The 13,558-nt window shown below is 42.4% G+C and overlaps 1 protein-coding gene across 3 annotated transcripts in view; it reads left to right on the forward strand.

The window, feature by feature from the left end:
• The window catches only part of KLF12 (KLF transcription factor 12), a 225,108-nt gene extending 214,085 nt beyond the window's left edge, over positions 1-11,023 (forward strand). For all 3 annotated transcript variants that reach the window (XM_053384669.1, XM_053384671.1, XM_053384670.1), the window contains one exon: positions 1,655-11,023. In XM_053384669.1, coding sequence (XP_053240644.1) covers positions 1,655-1,836 — 182 coding nt within the window. In that variant the 3' untranslated portion in view covers positions 1,837-11,023. The remainder of the gene's footprint in view (positions 1-1,654) is intronic.
• The last annotated feature ends 2,535 nt before the right edge of the window (positions 11,024-13,558 follow it).

The raw sequence follows: 13,558 nt of genomic DNA on the forward strand, positions 1-13,558 counted from the left end.
ATTTCAATGCATGCTGTCTTTAGCAATTGCCGGGCCATCTGTCGCTCGGTTCGTGCCCATATACCAGCTGCCAAATTCCTGGGGCCCAATAGCATGACCATCTAGATATGAATAAAAATATTTCAACTGTCTGTTAGCATTTGGCATTTAACTTGAGGGTGGGATACACAGCGATGCCACAGCCTTCACTGTTGTTGCTGTGAACATGTGAACATTTCAATCTAGGATAACACTACTAAACCAGGTGAAACAACTGTTCTTCTTCCATTGCTTCAATTGGGCAATGCCAAGGATACAAATCCTCTTGGCTACAATAATCTGGTAGCTCTGAAGAAACGTGGATTATCAAGTTGTTGACAACCCAGCTTCTTTTGGGTTTAAGCCAGAGGGTCATAGAATCATAGAATTGTAGGGTTGGAAGGGACCCTGAATCTCAACTAAAGTATCCATGACAGATGACCATCCAACTTCTACTTAAAAACTGCCAGTGAAGGAGAGTCCACAACTCTTACTGTCAGAAAGTTCTTCCTGATGTTTAATCGGAATCTCCTTTCTTGGAACTTGAAGCCATTGGTTCGGGTCTCTAGAGCAGGAGAAAACAATCTCTCTCTATCTTCAATGTGACAGCCCTTAAGGTATTAGAAGATGGCTATCCTCTCAGTCTCCTCTTTTCTGAGCTCAACATACCCAGCTCCTTCAACCGTTCCTCATAAGGCTTGTTTTCAAGACTCGTGGTCATCTTGGTTGCCCTCCTCTGCACATGTACCAGCTTTTCAATATCCATCTTTTGGCTCCCAGAACTAGGCATAGTACGCCAGGTATGGTCTGACCAAGACAGAACAGAGCCGGACAATCACTTCCTTTGACGTGGACATTTTACTTCTGTTGAAGCAGCCTAGAAGAGCATTAGCCACTTTTTGCTGCTGCATCACACTGTGGACTCATGTTAAGCTTGTGGTCCACCAAGACCCCTAAATCTTTTTCTCATCTACTACTGGCTAGCCAGGTGAAATGGGGGTTATTTGAGGGTGGGGCTTGTTGGATTGCTGTTGTTTTTATGTTGATTATGTGTTTTGTAGTTTTATATTTTGATTTTATTCTGTGAACCGCCTTGAGACCTGCAGGTATAGGATGGTATATAAATTCAATTCATCATCATCATCAAGGAGCAATGATAGTTCAGACCAGTACCCAAGCTTCAAACAAAAGCCTTTGTTAGGGGCCAGGGGTAAAATGTGGCCAATTGCTGTAAAGCAGGTGTGGCTTGGACTACAACTCCCAGCATCCCTGGCCATTGGCTTTGCTGCCTGGGGCTGCTGGGAGTTGGAGTCCATTGACATCCGGTGGGCAGCAAGTTCCCATCCTTGGTGTAAAGAGTCTTCCTTGCTGGAATGACCAATTGCCTTTGGCCTGAGTTATGTAGTAGTGACAACAGACACCGTCACCACCCAGAAATTCCAGTTCAAGACCATTGCAGGCTTGAATCCTGACGCTTTAGAGACTTGATGATATCCGTTCTCGCAAGGTTTGGCAGGTAAGTGATTTGCAATGTTGCATGAGCACCAAGTCTCTCTCGTTGATCTTCCTTTCCTAGACTAAGCTTGCCAAGGTTTCTGAACCCAGTATGACGTTTCCTTCCCCCTTTGTCTCCTAGGAGAGAAACCATACAAGTGCACCTGGGAGGGCTGCACCTGGAAGTTTGCCCGTTCAGACGAACTGACGAGGCACTACCGCAAACACACGGGAGTCAAGCCCTTCAAGTGCGCAGACTGTGATAGAAGCTTTTCTCGTTCGGATCACTTGGCGTTGCACCGCCGAAGGCACATGCTTGTCTGAAAAAGGCTACATTGTCCCCTCTCCCCACCCAAAAAAAAAAAAGGAAGTACCAAGAGCTGGGTCTCTTTTAACTACAGCGAATTCAGCAGGGCTGAATCCCGTTTTGATGGCGTTAGCACAAAAGGGGGCGTTCCACGTTGTCCCATATACACAAAGAAGCAGGAAGTGTAGTGCCACTGTTCTGTCTCCCATCTGAAGTCGGCTTTCCAGCATGGGCAAAGTTATCACCTTCAGCTGGGAGATGATAGCCTGAATGCGACAAGAGTGGGCATTATTTTCTAACCCATGTCCTTTTAAAAGTATTTATGGCTTGTACCTTTTCTCACACTTTTTTTTTTCCTGCTGAAGAATTACTGCTATCACAAAGACCGGATATAAACATTTGGAAAGAACAAACTTCCTGGATCTCCTCACCTGTTTCTCCTTCCGCCGCCTTTTTTAAAAGATTATTATCGAAACACGGCAGAATATCACCACGCCTGATTGTTGAGTGATCAACAATCTACGAAGCCAGCTCTAGCGAGTGGAAAGAGGAGGGATACAAACAAATCTCCTTGAAGCGAAAGGATTCCTCAGCACACTTATGCAATAAAGATGGCGGTATTTTACATATTTACCCCTCTGTCATCATGCCAGACTCTAGAAGCCACTATTTTTTTTTAATCCTTATTTAAAGTAAATCTCTGTTTTTGTTAGAATCTATAAAACAGGCACCAGTAACATTTCAGTGTGAAATAACCCTCTCTACATCTGTTTGCTTAATTTATAACAGGAAGAGACCATTAAAATGTAACATCCTGGCTGCACAGTAGGGAAAAAAAGTTCGACCCACCATCCCTAAACCAACACATTAACCCCCTGCATATTTACTTGAAAGTGAGTAATGTCCAAACATACATGTACATTGCTTCACCTCTCATTTCTTCCCTAATCAGCAGGTGTCGACTCCTTAACTGAATGTGTGAACTGATTCCATTGCACAGCATTGCAGGATGGGATAAAAACTTCAGATCTGTACTGCTTGATCTGCAATGCTCATTCACACATGCAGGTCAAGTCGATTCTACAGCCACCATGCTGAATGCACATGTGTGAAGCAGCCTTCCAACTTGCTTGAAGAATTTACTTTCAGTGTAAATGTGCTTAGAGCTTCAGCCTCTAAGAATAGCTGTTTCTGAAAGGGAATTGAATACGTCAACATCAATGGCAGGAGTAGTCAGAAAGAAGCTACTTTAAGTAGATTTTTTGTGAGGTCTCCAAACACTTGCTGTTTCCTAAACTTAGAACCTCAGTCCAGAAAATGTCGCTGTGTCTTATTAAAAGCAACGGCTAGTCGGGGTAAGTCTTCTGTTGGTTTCGGCAAAACTTAGTCATGACTAAGTTGTGCTGGGTTGAGGCAGCGTGGGTAGGCATTCCAAAAATGTCTGGAGAATGACTATCTGGAGCCAAATATCTGATCCATGTATGTCAAGGAGCAGTTTTGACAGGTGGGATTCACTGATTCTAGTAACATTTTCTGCTGGAAGAAAGTAGCTCTCAGGGGCAGATTTTGCCTGAAAGTTCCCTAAGAAACTAAAGGCCAACCATCCACTCTCTTGCTCTGATCGTGTTGCTCGAATGATGGCAAAAACTTCCCCTAGCCCCTGTTTATGATAGATGAGAAAGGCGGCAAAAACAAAACAAAAAAGGCAGAAAGAAAATGAAGCGTTGAGCAGGCCACAAAGCCTGACTTCTCACAGACTGGCTTAAAATATTCTTAAAGATGATAATGATGGTTATTATTAATTTCATTTCTATACTGCTTTAAAAATTTTAAGAAAGAAAAAAATCAAAGCAGTTTACAACCTACATTAAAAGGTCAGTGAAAACAATCCGGAATAAAACGTTACTGGAGAAAGTTAAGTACATATTCAAGGCAACATGAATGGGAAACTAAAGTCTAATCCCAAAGATTTCAAAATAAAACATTGCTAGATGAAGTCAAATGTAAGACGGACATTCAAAACAGAGAATAAAATATGATAAGTATAGAACATACCGGATGCTGTTATTGATAACATACCAAGAAGCCTACAGTTGCCCCTTTCACAGCAGCAATACATGCATTTAGTACCTGCCTCCCAATTTTTAGCTGAAAGGACCATCAGAAGTGGGCTTATCTGAATGGGAAATATGTGAATGGCTCTCATCACAGGGTAGTAGGGGACAAATGGACCACACTGTATGTCTCTTGTTTCGAAAGGGCTGGTCTTAATTCCCTCACTGGCACACAGCTTATCAGTCTTTGGCTGGAGAAGTTTGGTAGTTTGGGGACAGGAACATGTGACTAGAAGGTGGATCAGCATAATTGTAAATCAATAATAAGCAAGCTTCTACAAATTGGCTTTCTAGGTAGCAGCCTATATGAAGAATTTAAATCTGACCATTGAAACAAAGGGAGATTCAGGGAGTTCGCTGGAGAGAACTATGCTTGCTCACTTATTTATAATGGCTTTCTTAAGAATTAGCCATACCACAGCTCTGGGTCACCTCAGATGTCTAAAATACTCAGCTGGCAATGGGATGTGTCATATAGCCTAACATCTGTGAGTTGTTTCTTGAGGATGAAATTATCGCCAAAAGGAGAGAATCAAAGGACACAATCCACCAGCTCTGTCCCTCACCCAAGCCCACAGAAATTGCACACATTTTATACAAGTGTGTGCAAGTTATACCAAGCACAGTACGTAGAGAGTGCAAATTCCGTAGGTCTATCTGCAGGAGCCAGGCAAACTGAGACACTTCCAAGTTCCATGGGCTTCCATGAGAATTAAGCATGTACTTAACAGCCCTATTCACATTAAGTAGGATTTTAATTGTTTAACTGTGTTTGGATCATTCCCAAGAAGTCGCTCTCAGTGCAGGATAAATCAGCCAACCCTTCACTATATCATCCGGAGAACAAAATTCAGCATGACACAATGTTCGGAGAATGGGGGGAATTCCTAGGTGAGCTTCCCCAAACCCCTGTCATTTCAAAAAGCAGTTTTGACTTTGTTATTGTGACCTGAATATGACAAGAGATGGGCGACCTTTTGTATTTTAGCTTTTCCTAACTGATGCCTAAATAAAGATCAAGAGGTTCTCGTTGTGCAAAGGTGGTCTAATACATACTGGGGCTTCCCTTTCCCTTCTATGAGAAGGGAGACCACTGATGTGGGCAACGATCTGAAAACACTTCCCTCTGCGCTTGTGGAGCTCTGGGTGGAGACAAAACAAATTTATCAACATTTGGCATAGCATTTAGCTAGGAATCTGCTAACTTAGCCTCATTGTGTCACACTGTGAAGGAGCTTCTGTTTATTCACAGCTTATAAATGGGAAGAGATTTTTAAAAATGAAATTGGTCTGTTTTGGGCCACGTTAATCAGTGGGCAAGAGAACTGGCTTCCCTAAAGGAAGTGTGGAGAGGCTTTTGTTTTTAGCACTACTGTTAAAAGTAGCTTGCCATCAAAGAAAAGGGTCCGTTAGGATTGAAGAAGTTACATAGATGCATCCCTTCTCTGTTTATTTGTTTGTTAGAACAGAAAGGGGGAGGGTTCTCTCTTTTCCAAATATGCTGCAGTAATGCATTCTTCTCCTTAAAATTGTGCCATGTAAATGATACATGCAGAAGAGCTCCCCTGTTATGATGGTGATGGTATTGTGCCCTGCCTAATGCCGCCATAGCCCACGCAAACTCATGCAGAAATCCGTAGAATCCATATCAAGGTGGTTGGAATCTGACAATATTTTCACTAAACAGCAACCAGGTTGAGTTTCCTTTCGGTGAATCTAATGCAGCCAAGTCTCGTTCTTCTGATAGAAGAATTAAAGCAACACTGAACCAATAGAAACCAAACGGAAACAGAAAAGATTGCTTAAATGTTGACTGATCAATGCACTCACAGAGCCAAGGGTCTAATGCACATAGAAGGCGGCGCAATGTGATGTGGGTTCTTCTGTGCAGCACATCGGTTCACTCTTAGTCCCAATTCATGTACTCGTTTCCTCCTGATATTCATGGTGGAAGGGGGGGATGTATGTGCCCACATTTGTGTGTATTGGGCACTACGCCCAGTGAGTGTGTGAACTGGCCTTTCGCTAGCACGACCTACATCATTTCCTGGCCAACCTCACACCTGATGCTCTTTGGTTGTAAACTGAAAGCATCCTACCTAAACCAGCCCAGCATATAATGAACACAGTACGATGCAAATGTGGCAATCCTGAGCATATCACCATCTCCTCCAACTCATTTGTTTGAAAAGATGTAGCAAGCGATCCCTTTTGAGAGCAGCCTTTTGCAATATGAGTTCACACACGGAATTCAGATGCAGTTGCTCCTTGTGTCCTCCTCCGTTGATTTTATTCACTTGGATGAAATCATCTTTTTTAGATTAAGGTTGAGTGACTGGTGTTGCTAGATTGATATTCCCATTTTGGGAGCTTTCCTTGATGAGATTTATCCATTCAGGGGAAGTTCTTGTATGTCATGCCTTCCCAAAGCTGTATTGAAGCAAATATATCTTTGCAACTATATCTTTGTACGAGGGTGTCTTTGATAATCGATAAATTCTTGCACGATAAATAAAACTCATGAGCCCTTTCATGATTTTTTTTGGGGGGGGGGGTAATGGAAATAAATACATCAAAATAAATAGTGTATAATTATATTTAAAACATTGATTTGTTCGCTCTTTTCACATAGAAAATGATGTTCGCTAAGCATAAGCAACCGTCAGTGCCCTTCTGCCCCCATGAATTTCCCTACATGTCCCCACACAAGTGCATATGGCTAATTGTGCGCATGTGTGTGATCTGAACTAAGATCTAGTATTGCTTTCAAGAATTTTAAAAAAAGAGACAGAGTTGGAAATAGCTTTTCTTTAGGCTAAAATAATTTTACCTTATTAGGAAACCAGCTTGTATTACTGTATTATGCCTTTGCCTGTGTTTTATAGATGAAGATGTATAAAGTTAAAACTGCTATATTTTCACAGTTTCATTTAAAAAGAAATATCCGTAACCGTGCAATGTGTACTCAACCAATCATGCCCATTGGTACTTTTAAATATGCTGACATTAAACCGATTGCAGTACCAACACCGTTTTTTAGTATGGACCTCAATTATATGGATACTGCTTCTTTACAACAAAGAAAGAAAGAAAATAGAATTGAAGGTATTTTACTGTACTTGTAACAGTTTCAATATTCTGTAATATATTATGTGATAGTGAAGAAGTATTTTCAAGCTCACAGTTTTTCACAGGATGTAAATAATTGAAATGAAGGATGGTTTTTGAAACAAGCTTTTAGTTGTCATCACCAAAAAAAAAAAATGTGCTCAGAAAATGCATTGTAAAGCTTTCATAATGCAATTAACAATTTTAAGAGGTGGGAAAGAATGTTCCAGTTTGTCAAAGCATGTTCCTGTTGTATCATGTACACTTGGCTTTGTATTACCTGAGGTTGTGTCACTAGACAGTGGAGTCACTTTGAATTTCTGCAAGCTAGAGTGGGGGGAAGCAAAATGAAATTACTAATGGCCAGAATCCAAATAACTGAGTTCCATTTGCCCAATGTGTTCCGTTTTGGGTTCCTCGACCAGCAGCACCGCCATGCTGCATGGTAAACCACGTTTGAAACTGGCACGTGTCTCACTAACAATCCGTAATATGGCATGGGAATATGGGTGAGGGTGGTCTACAGTTCAAAGAAAATAACTAAAAATAAGGTTGGTTTTTTAAAAAATACTGTACAAGCCCTTGGATATACTTAATGTCGTTCTTTGGAACTTGGCCTTCATCTGCAGGATTTTCTGATTATTCTTCCCAATAGTAACCTTTTAAGCTTTTAGCAGGGGAAATGAATAATCTAGGCTTTCAGACAGAGGGCACTTCACATCTTACTACTTTCAGTTAAGTAGAGTAATAACAGCAGTCTGTTTACAGGGTGGCCAAATATGGATGTCTTCACTCTGGTGACGCCTGTTTGTAAGCCAATGCACATGATGGCTTTCTCGTGCCCATAACCTGGCCAGAAAGAGAGAAAGATACTCTCCCTGCAATTAATACACTATATAGAGGAGCCTATTTTTCTAGCCTGGAAAGCAGAAGTAGTAATGTGTGATGTGGCCTCTAGGGCCAATTAACGTGAGACTTGGATTTGCTGCGAGATAACGGCCCATATTTTGTGATCAGCTCACTGCTGGTGGCGGGGTGAAGATCTCACATACAAGAAGGCATTATTTTTATTGTTTAATATGGTGGACTTTTCATTAATTGTTATTCTTCTGGTTTTCCTCCTATAAACTCTTCAGAAGAATGCCTCTGCCCCGCGAAACGTGGCAGTCATTCTTACCTGATTCCAGCAGAATTTAACCTTTCAGATATATTTGTAGATCTAAAAAGATTCTGAGTCGGTTTGCACACTTAAGCAAGCATCCTAGGGCATCCCCGGGTCTCATTATTCATCCTTCATAAAAAAAGAAGAAGGACATAAATCAATTTGCAGACAATCCCAAGCACGAGGCATTTGGGTGCTGGGGGGAAGCTGTGAACCCAGTCCATTGCCTGCCACAGAAAATCCTCAACAGGTCAATGTCCAAAGTAAGAATATTATAATGATCAGATACATTTTTGTAAGAATCTCTACAAATAAATCTCCAGAGGTGAAACAATTTGAAAAGTGCCTGTCTGTGAACATTAGGGAAGATGGGGATGTTCCCTATTCTTTTTACATAGCAATAAACTGTAATTGAATTGTTATACAATTCTGGTTTCAATGGGGGGCGGGCAGGGAGGTTAGACTGGGTTCATGCGAATGCAACACAGCGAATCACAAAGTGCCATTTGTCTACTCTCTTCAGTTTTCAATTTACCTATTCCGTCCAATGTCAATGGGATTTCCCCTTGCCCAGAAGGAGGAAATAAATTTACAAGTGACTTAGAAAAAGTTCCATGGTAGCATCAAGTCAATCTGTTGTAGATGCATAGCATTTCTATTCTTTCCCAAATCCTGCCACCAATAGTTTTTGGAGTGTTGCCTAATAATTCCAACCATGGACGTCACTGCTAAAATGAAGTCCGTAATTTTTTTCTACTTCATGTCCAGCCACATATTTTACACTACATTGGCAGTTGATGTGCAGTCAGATTTTCTTACTACTCAGTAAGGTGATGCAGGTTGATCAAGCTGCACAGGCTCTTTTGGTTAAAAGTCGTGAGACTTAATGCCTCCCTTTTAACTTGCTGAACAATACCCTTTTCCTAACATTTCAGAAATAACCCTAGAACGGCAATAAATGTCACAGCGAGTGGGTCGGCAGGGCTTTTCAATTTTTAAAGAACTGGGTTTTGTCTTAGAACTAGCAAGAAGGTAATAGAATGCTCACTTGACAACTTTGAGAGGTACTGAAATAATTTTCAACAATCCCTGATTTATACTTTAGTCTTACAACACATGATCAACGCAGGCTTTAAAAACACCCATTTTTAAAATATATTTGACTCATTGTTTAATTTATATTTGCCATGCAAAGCGTTTAATGATCACCCCTTAATTAATTTCAGCCTCTGATTTGTTTGCACGAACGAAGGTTAATCAGAGAGGGGGAGTAAATGAACACAAGCAAAGAGACTGAATCACTTGTAGCCCTCAGTTTTCTTCACTTTTCTCTCAGTATACAATAGCATTTCCCCTTTCCTGGAGGAATCAGCAGTGGAGGCAATTCAGAAATATATGTACGTATACGTACTTGGAGGATTATTGCACGGGAAGTTTCCTTGCCCAGTCATCATTGAAATGAATGGGAAGACAAAGCAGATTGTGACCAGGAGAAAAACAAAAGCTTGTGAAAGGGACACCCTACTTGTCCATAAATCTAAGTTAACAATACTTGACCTTCCACTGGCTTGGAAACGAGTCCACAAGCCATGTAACGGGCCCATCAGTCTGAACACAGCCTAGCAAATCCCATTCCATGCTTGCTTTTTGCTGCCTGCATGAGACCTCGAAAACAGGTCATGACATAGACAGTGTGTCACAAGTTGTGCAGGCCCACCCTTTGACATTGTCCCTGCATGGTATAACTGAATTATTATTTTGCTGCTCCTCTCTTTAAAATAAGAATACTATCCAAAACATCCCTTTAAGGCTTCTCTGCCACTTGCTACCATGAGGAGGGGAGGCAAATGGTATTACCAATGACAGGCCAAAAGCACGTGTGGGGAATCTTTGGCCAGCCATATGTTGCTGTCCCATCAGCCGCAACAATAATGACCGATGGCCAGGGACGAGGGGATTCGCCATTCATTGTTTCCCCACATATGCTTTAGATGTATTATCAGGTCTAAAGAATCGTTCAGATGCTGGTCAATTTGTGTTTGCTGGTTCCTGTTGAAAGGGGAGGTCAACTGGAGCTTTGAGGATGAGGGGAAGAGGACAGGTTGTTAACGAATGGCGGATCCTCGTGAAGCAATATCCTAGCGTTCATGCCCCCTGCAAACTAGAAGGGTAGCTTCATCCCAGGGTGTAGCAGTAGAGCAGTATTCAGTTCTCTTTCCTGATCGAATACGGCAGCCATTAGCCAGTGAGCCGAGTATCCATACACCCCAAAGTATTAAGTACACCAGTGCTAGTTCCTTAATTTTTTCTTCATTACGTTTCAAATGGTTTTAAGTGCAAACATGTTTTTTTCTCTTTCTTTTTATTTAAAGGCATTTACTTTCCCAGTAGTTTTCTTCCTGTGCGTTTAATATGCTACATAGCGGTTAAGCAACGCCTATGTTATCAGTTGGTTAATGATTATGTATGTGTTGTTCTTGTATTTATGTATAGTGTATGTATTGTAAATATACTCAGAGCTTTTCCTCTTCTTTACTGTAAAAGGGTGGTTTCTTTTTCTTGTTCCATTCGCCCGATGATCATTGTGAAGGGAGTTCCCCCTAAAGAAACCCCATCAGAGGACAATTACTTCATGAACAAGTGTTAACGTTTTTAATGTTGTCTCAGACATATTTCTGTTGGTGCATTGCTTTTATGTATTCAACTTTCCTATGAATTGAGCTGTGAATTGAAATAGAGTTTAAACCTTTAAATGTATGCATTGGTATAAATATCTGAGTGGAGGCATGAAGGATAAATAAAGCATTTTGTATGGAACAACCCCCACCCCAACCCCTTATTATTACTCTGGAGTACTCTGGACTTACTCGATATGGAAGTTTTTGTCACAAAACCTTTACCACAAATAGGGTGGAGTTCTTTTGTTTTTTTAAATAGATTTTCTTCTTTGAAGAAACAAGTGTGTGTGGTTTTGGATCTTGGTGGTTGTGGAGATTGTACATCATTGTTACGCACTGAGATATAAAAGGGAGAAAGTTTCCATTAGGCCAAAAATCTACTGCTGTGACTCTTGGCTCCCTGGTGTCCTGACCCCACTGCTCCAAGGGACCCAGTCTTTCAACTACCATTTAAATTTTTGCAATCCCCCTGATGTGACAATGCTCCGAAACGCTGTGGAAAAGTTATCTGGAAACCTCCACTGCGGACAGCCATTTAGGCCTGGCACAGTGACACAGAGCAACGTTACATCAGGGGCATTGTGGGAAATATAAACACTGGCTCATAGCTGCCCAACAGCCATGTCTGTAATGTGAGACCCACAAGTGCAAGAAGCAGCCCCACAGAGAGCAATCTGCTGATGGGCATCTCAAACATATAGACGGACCTGCTTCCAAAGTTGCGCATGAAAAGATTCCACAGACACAAACCAGCAATAGCCGCAACAACATTTACATTAAAGCCAGCATAAAACAGAACATAGAAAACATCTAAAACACATTCATATTTTTAAAAGGCAGAGTTAAAACAACCCACCCACCAAAAACGGCTACAGATAATTAAAAACCAAAAACGTGCCAGAAGAGGAATGTTTTCGCCTGGCACCTAAATATATGTAATAATGGTGCCAAGTGAGCCTTCCTGGGGAGAGTGTTCTGCAAGTAAGGACCCACCACTGAAAAGGCCCATTCTCATGTTGCTGCCCTCTGGACCTCTCATGGAGGAGGCACACAAAGAAGGGCCTCAGAGGATGATCTCAGGGTTCGGGTTGGGGAGAGGCAGTTCTTGAGGTACAGTGGTACTTCGGGTTACAAACTTAATTCATTCTGGAGCTCCATTCTTAACCCAAAACTGTTCTTAACCTGAGGCACGCTTTCACTAATGGGGCCTCCCACTGCCGCCGCGCCACCAGCGTGCAATTTCCATTCTCATCCTGGGGCAAAGTTTGCAACCCGGACCAACTACTTCCGGGTTAGTGGAGTTTATAACATGAAGCATTTGTAACCCGAAGTGTTTGTAACCTGAGGTACCACTGTATTTGTTTCCTAAGCCACATAAGGCTTCATAGATCAAAACCAGCACTTTGAAGTGGGTCTGGAAACTAATCAGTGGCGCTGTGGGTTAAACCACAGAGCCTAGGACTTGCCGATCAGAAGGTCGGCGGTTCGAATCCCCGCGATGGGGTGAGCTCCCGTTGCTCGGTCCCTGCTCCTGCCAACCTAGCAGTTAAAAAGCATGCCAGTGCAAGTAGATAGATAGGTACCGCTCCGGCAGGAAGGTAAATGGCGTTTCTGTGTGCTGCTCTGGTTCGCCAGAAGCGGCTTAGTCATGCTGGCCACATGACCCGGAAGCTGTACGCCAGCTCCCTCAGCTAATAAAGCAAGATGAGCGCCACAACCCGAGTCGGCTACGACTGGACCTGATGGTCAGGGGTACCTTTACCTTTTCCTTTTTACAGTTGGGCCAGAATTGGTGTTACGTACTCAAACCGTCTTGCCCCAGTGAGCAACCTGACCACCAAATTCTGTGCTAGCTACAGTTTCCAAACCATCTCCAAAGGTAGCCCCACATATAATACATTGCAGTAATGTAACCTCGGGGTTACATAGACAACAGAAGACAGCTCAGCGTGTCCAGATAGAGGTTTAGCAGGACCACCAGCTGAAGCTTCTTAATGCCAAGCCATAGTTTATGTGTGGACTCGCTCTTTGCGTCTTCCAGAATGGATGTTGGTGAATACCTTCCACCCCAAGAAGCGCACTGGAGACTGAAGGATGGAGAAGATAGTGGGGGAGGGGGAGGTTGCTGAGGGAGACCATTTTCAAGGATATTCTACGCAGCTCTCTTCATCAGATATACAAGGGGAGAATGGGAAAGCCCTGCATGAAACAACAGCTTCCTCTTCTGCAACTGCAGTCTTGGTGGTGCCTTCTTTCTGGAAAATGTCTCCACACTGTTCAGAAGATGGATCACACTTATCTGATCTGACGCTTCCTAGCTGACACTCGGCCGCTCAGCCTGGCGCCTGTCTCATCACTGACCGCTAGACCCTTATAGAGCCTCCGGCAACTTTCGACTGTTTAGGTAAGGAGTCATGTAAGTGCAGGGGCATTCCTCAATGCCTTGCTTATTTCCCCGAATTCTGATAAATTCCACTGGCATTACTGTTTGCAGGTAAACTACACAAGATCTGAATGAGCCACCTAGCAGTAGAAAAACTCCACACTTTAGGGGGACAGTGGTGGTTTCCACGCTCTTCATTCTCTCCCTTCAGTGAATATACCCAGCTATTGTCCACCTATAATGAATTTTGCTATTCCAGGTTTATACCTTATAGCAGGGGTCCCCAAACTAAGG

This window comes from Podarcis raffonei, chromosome 4 (genome assembly GCF_027172205.1).
Source record: "Podarcis raffonei isolate rPodRaf1 chromosome 4, rPodRaf1.pri, whole genome shotgun sequence".
Lineage (NCBI taxonomy): Eukaryota > Metazoa > Chordata > Lepidosauria > Squamata > Lacertidae > Podarcis > Podarcis raffonei.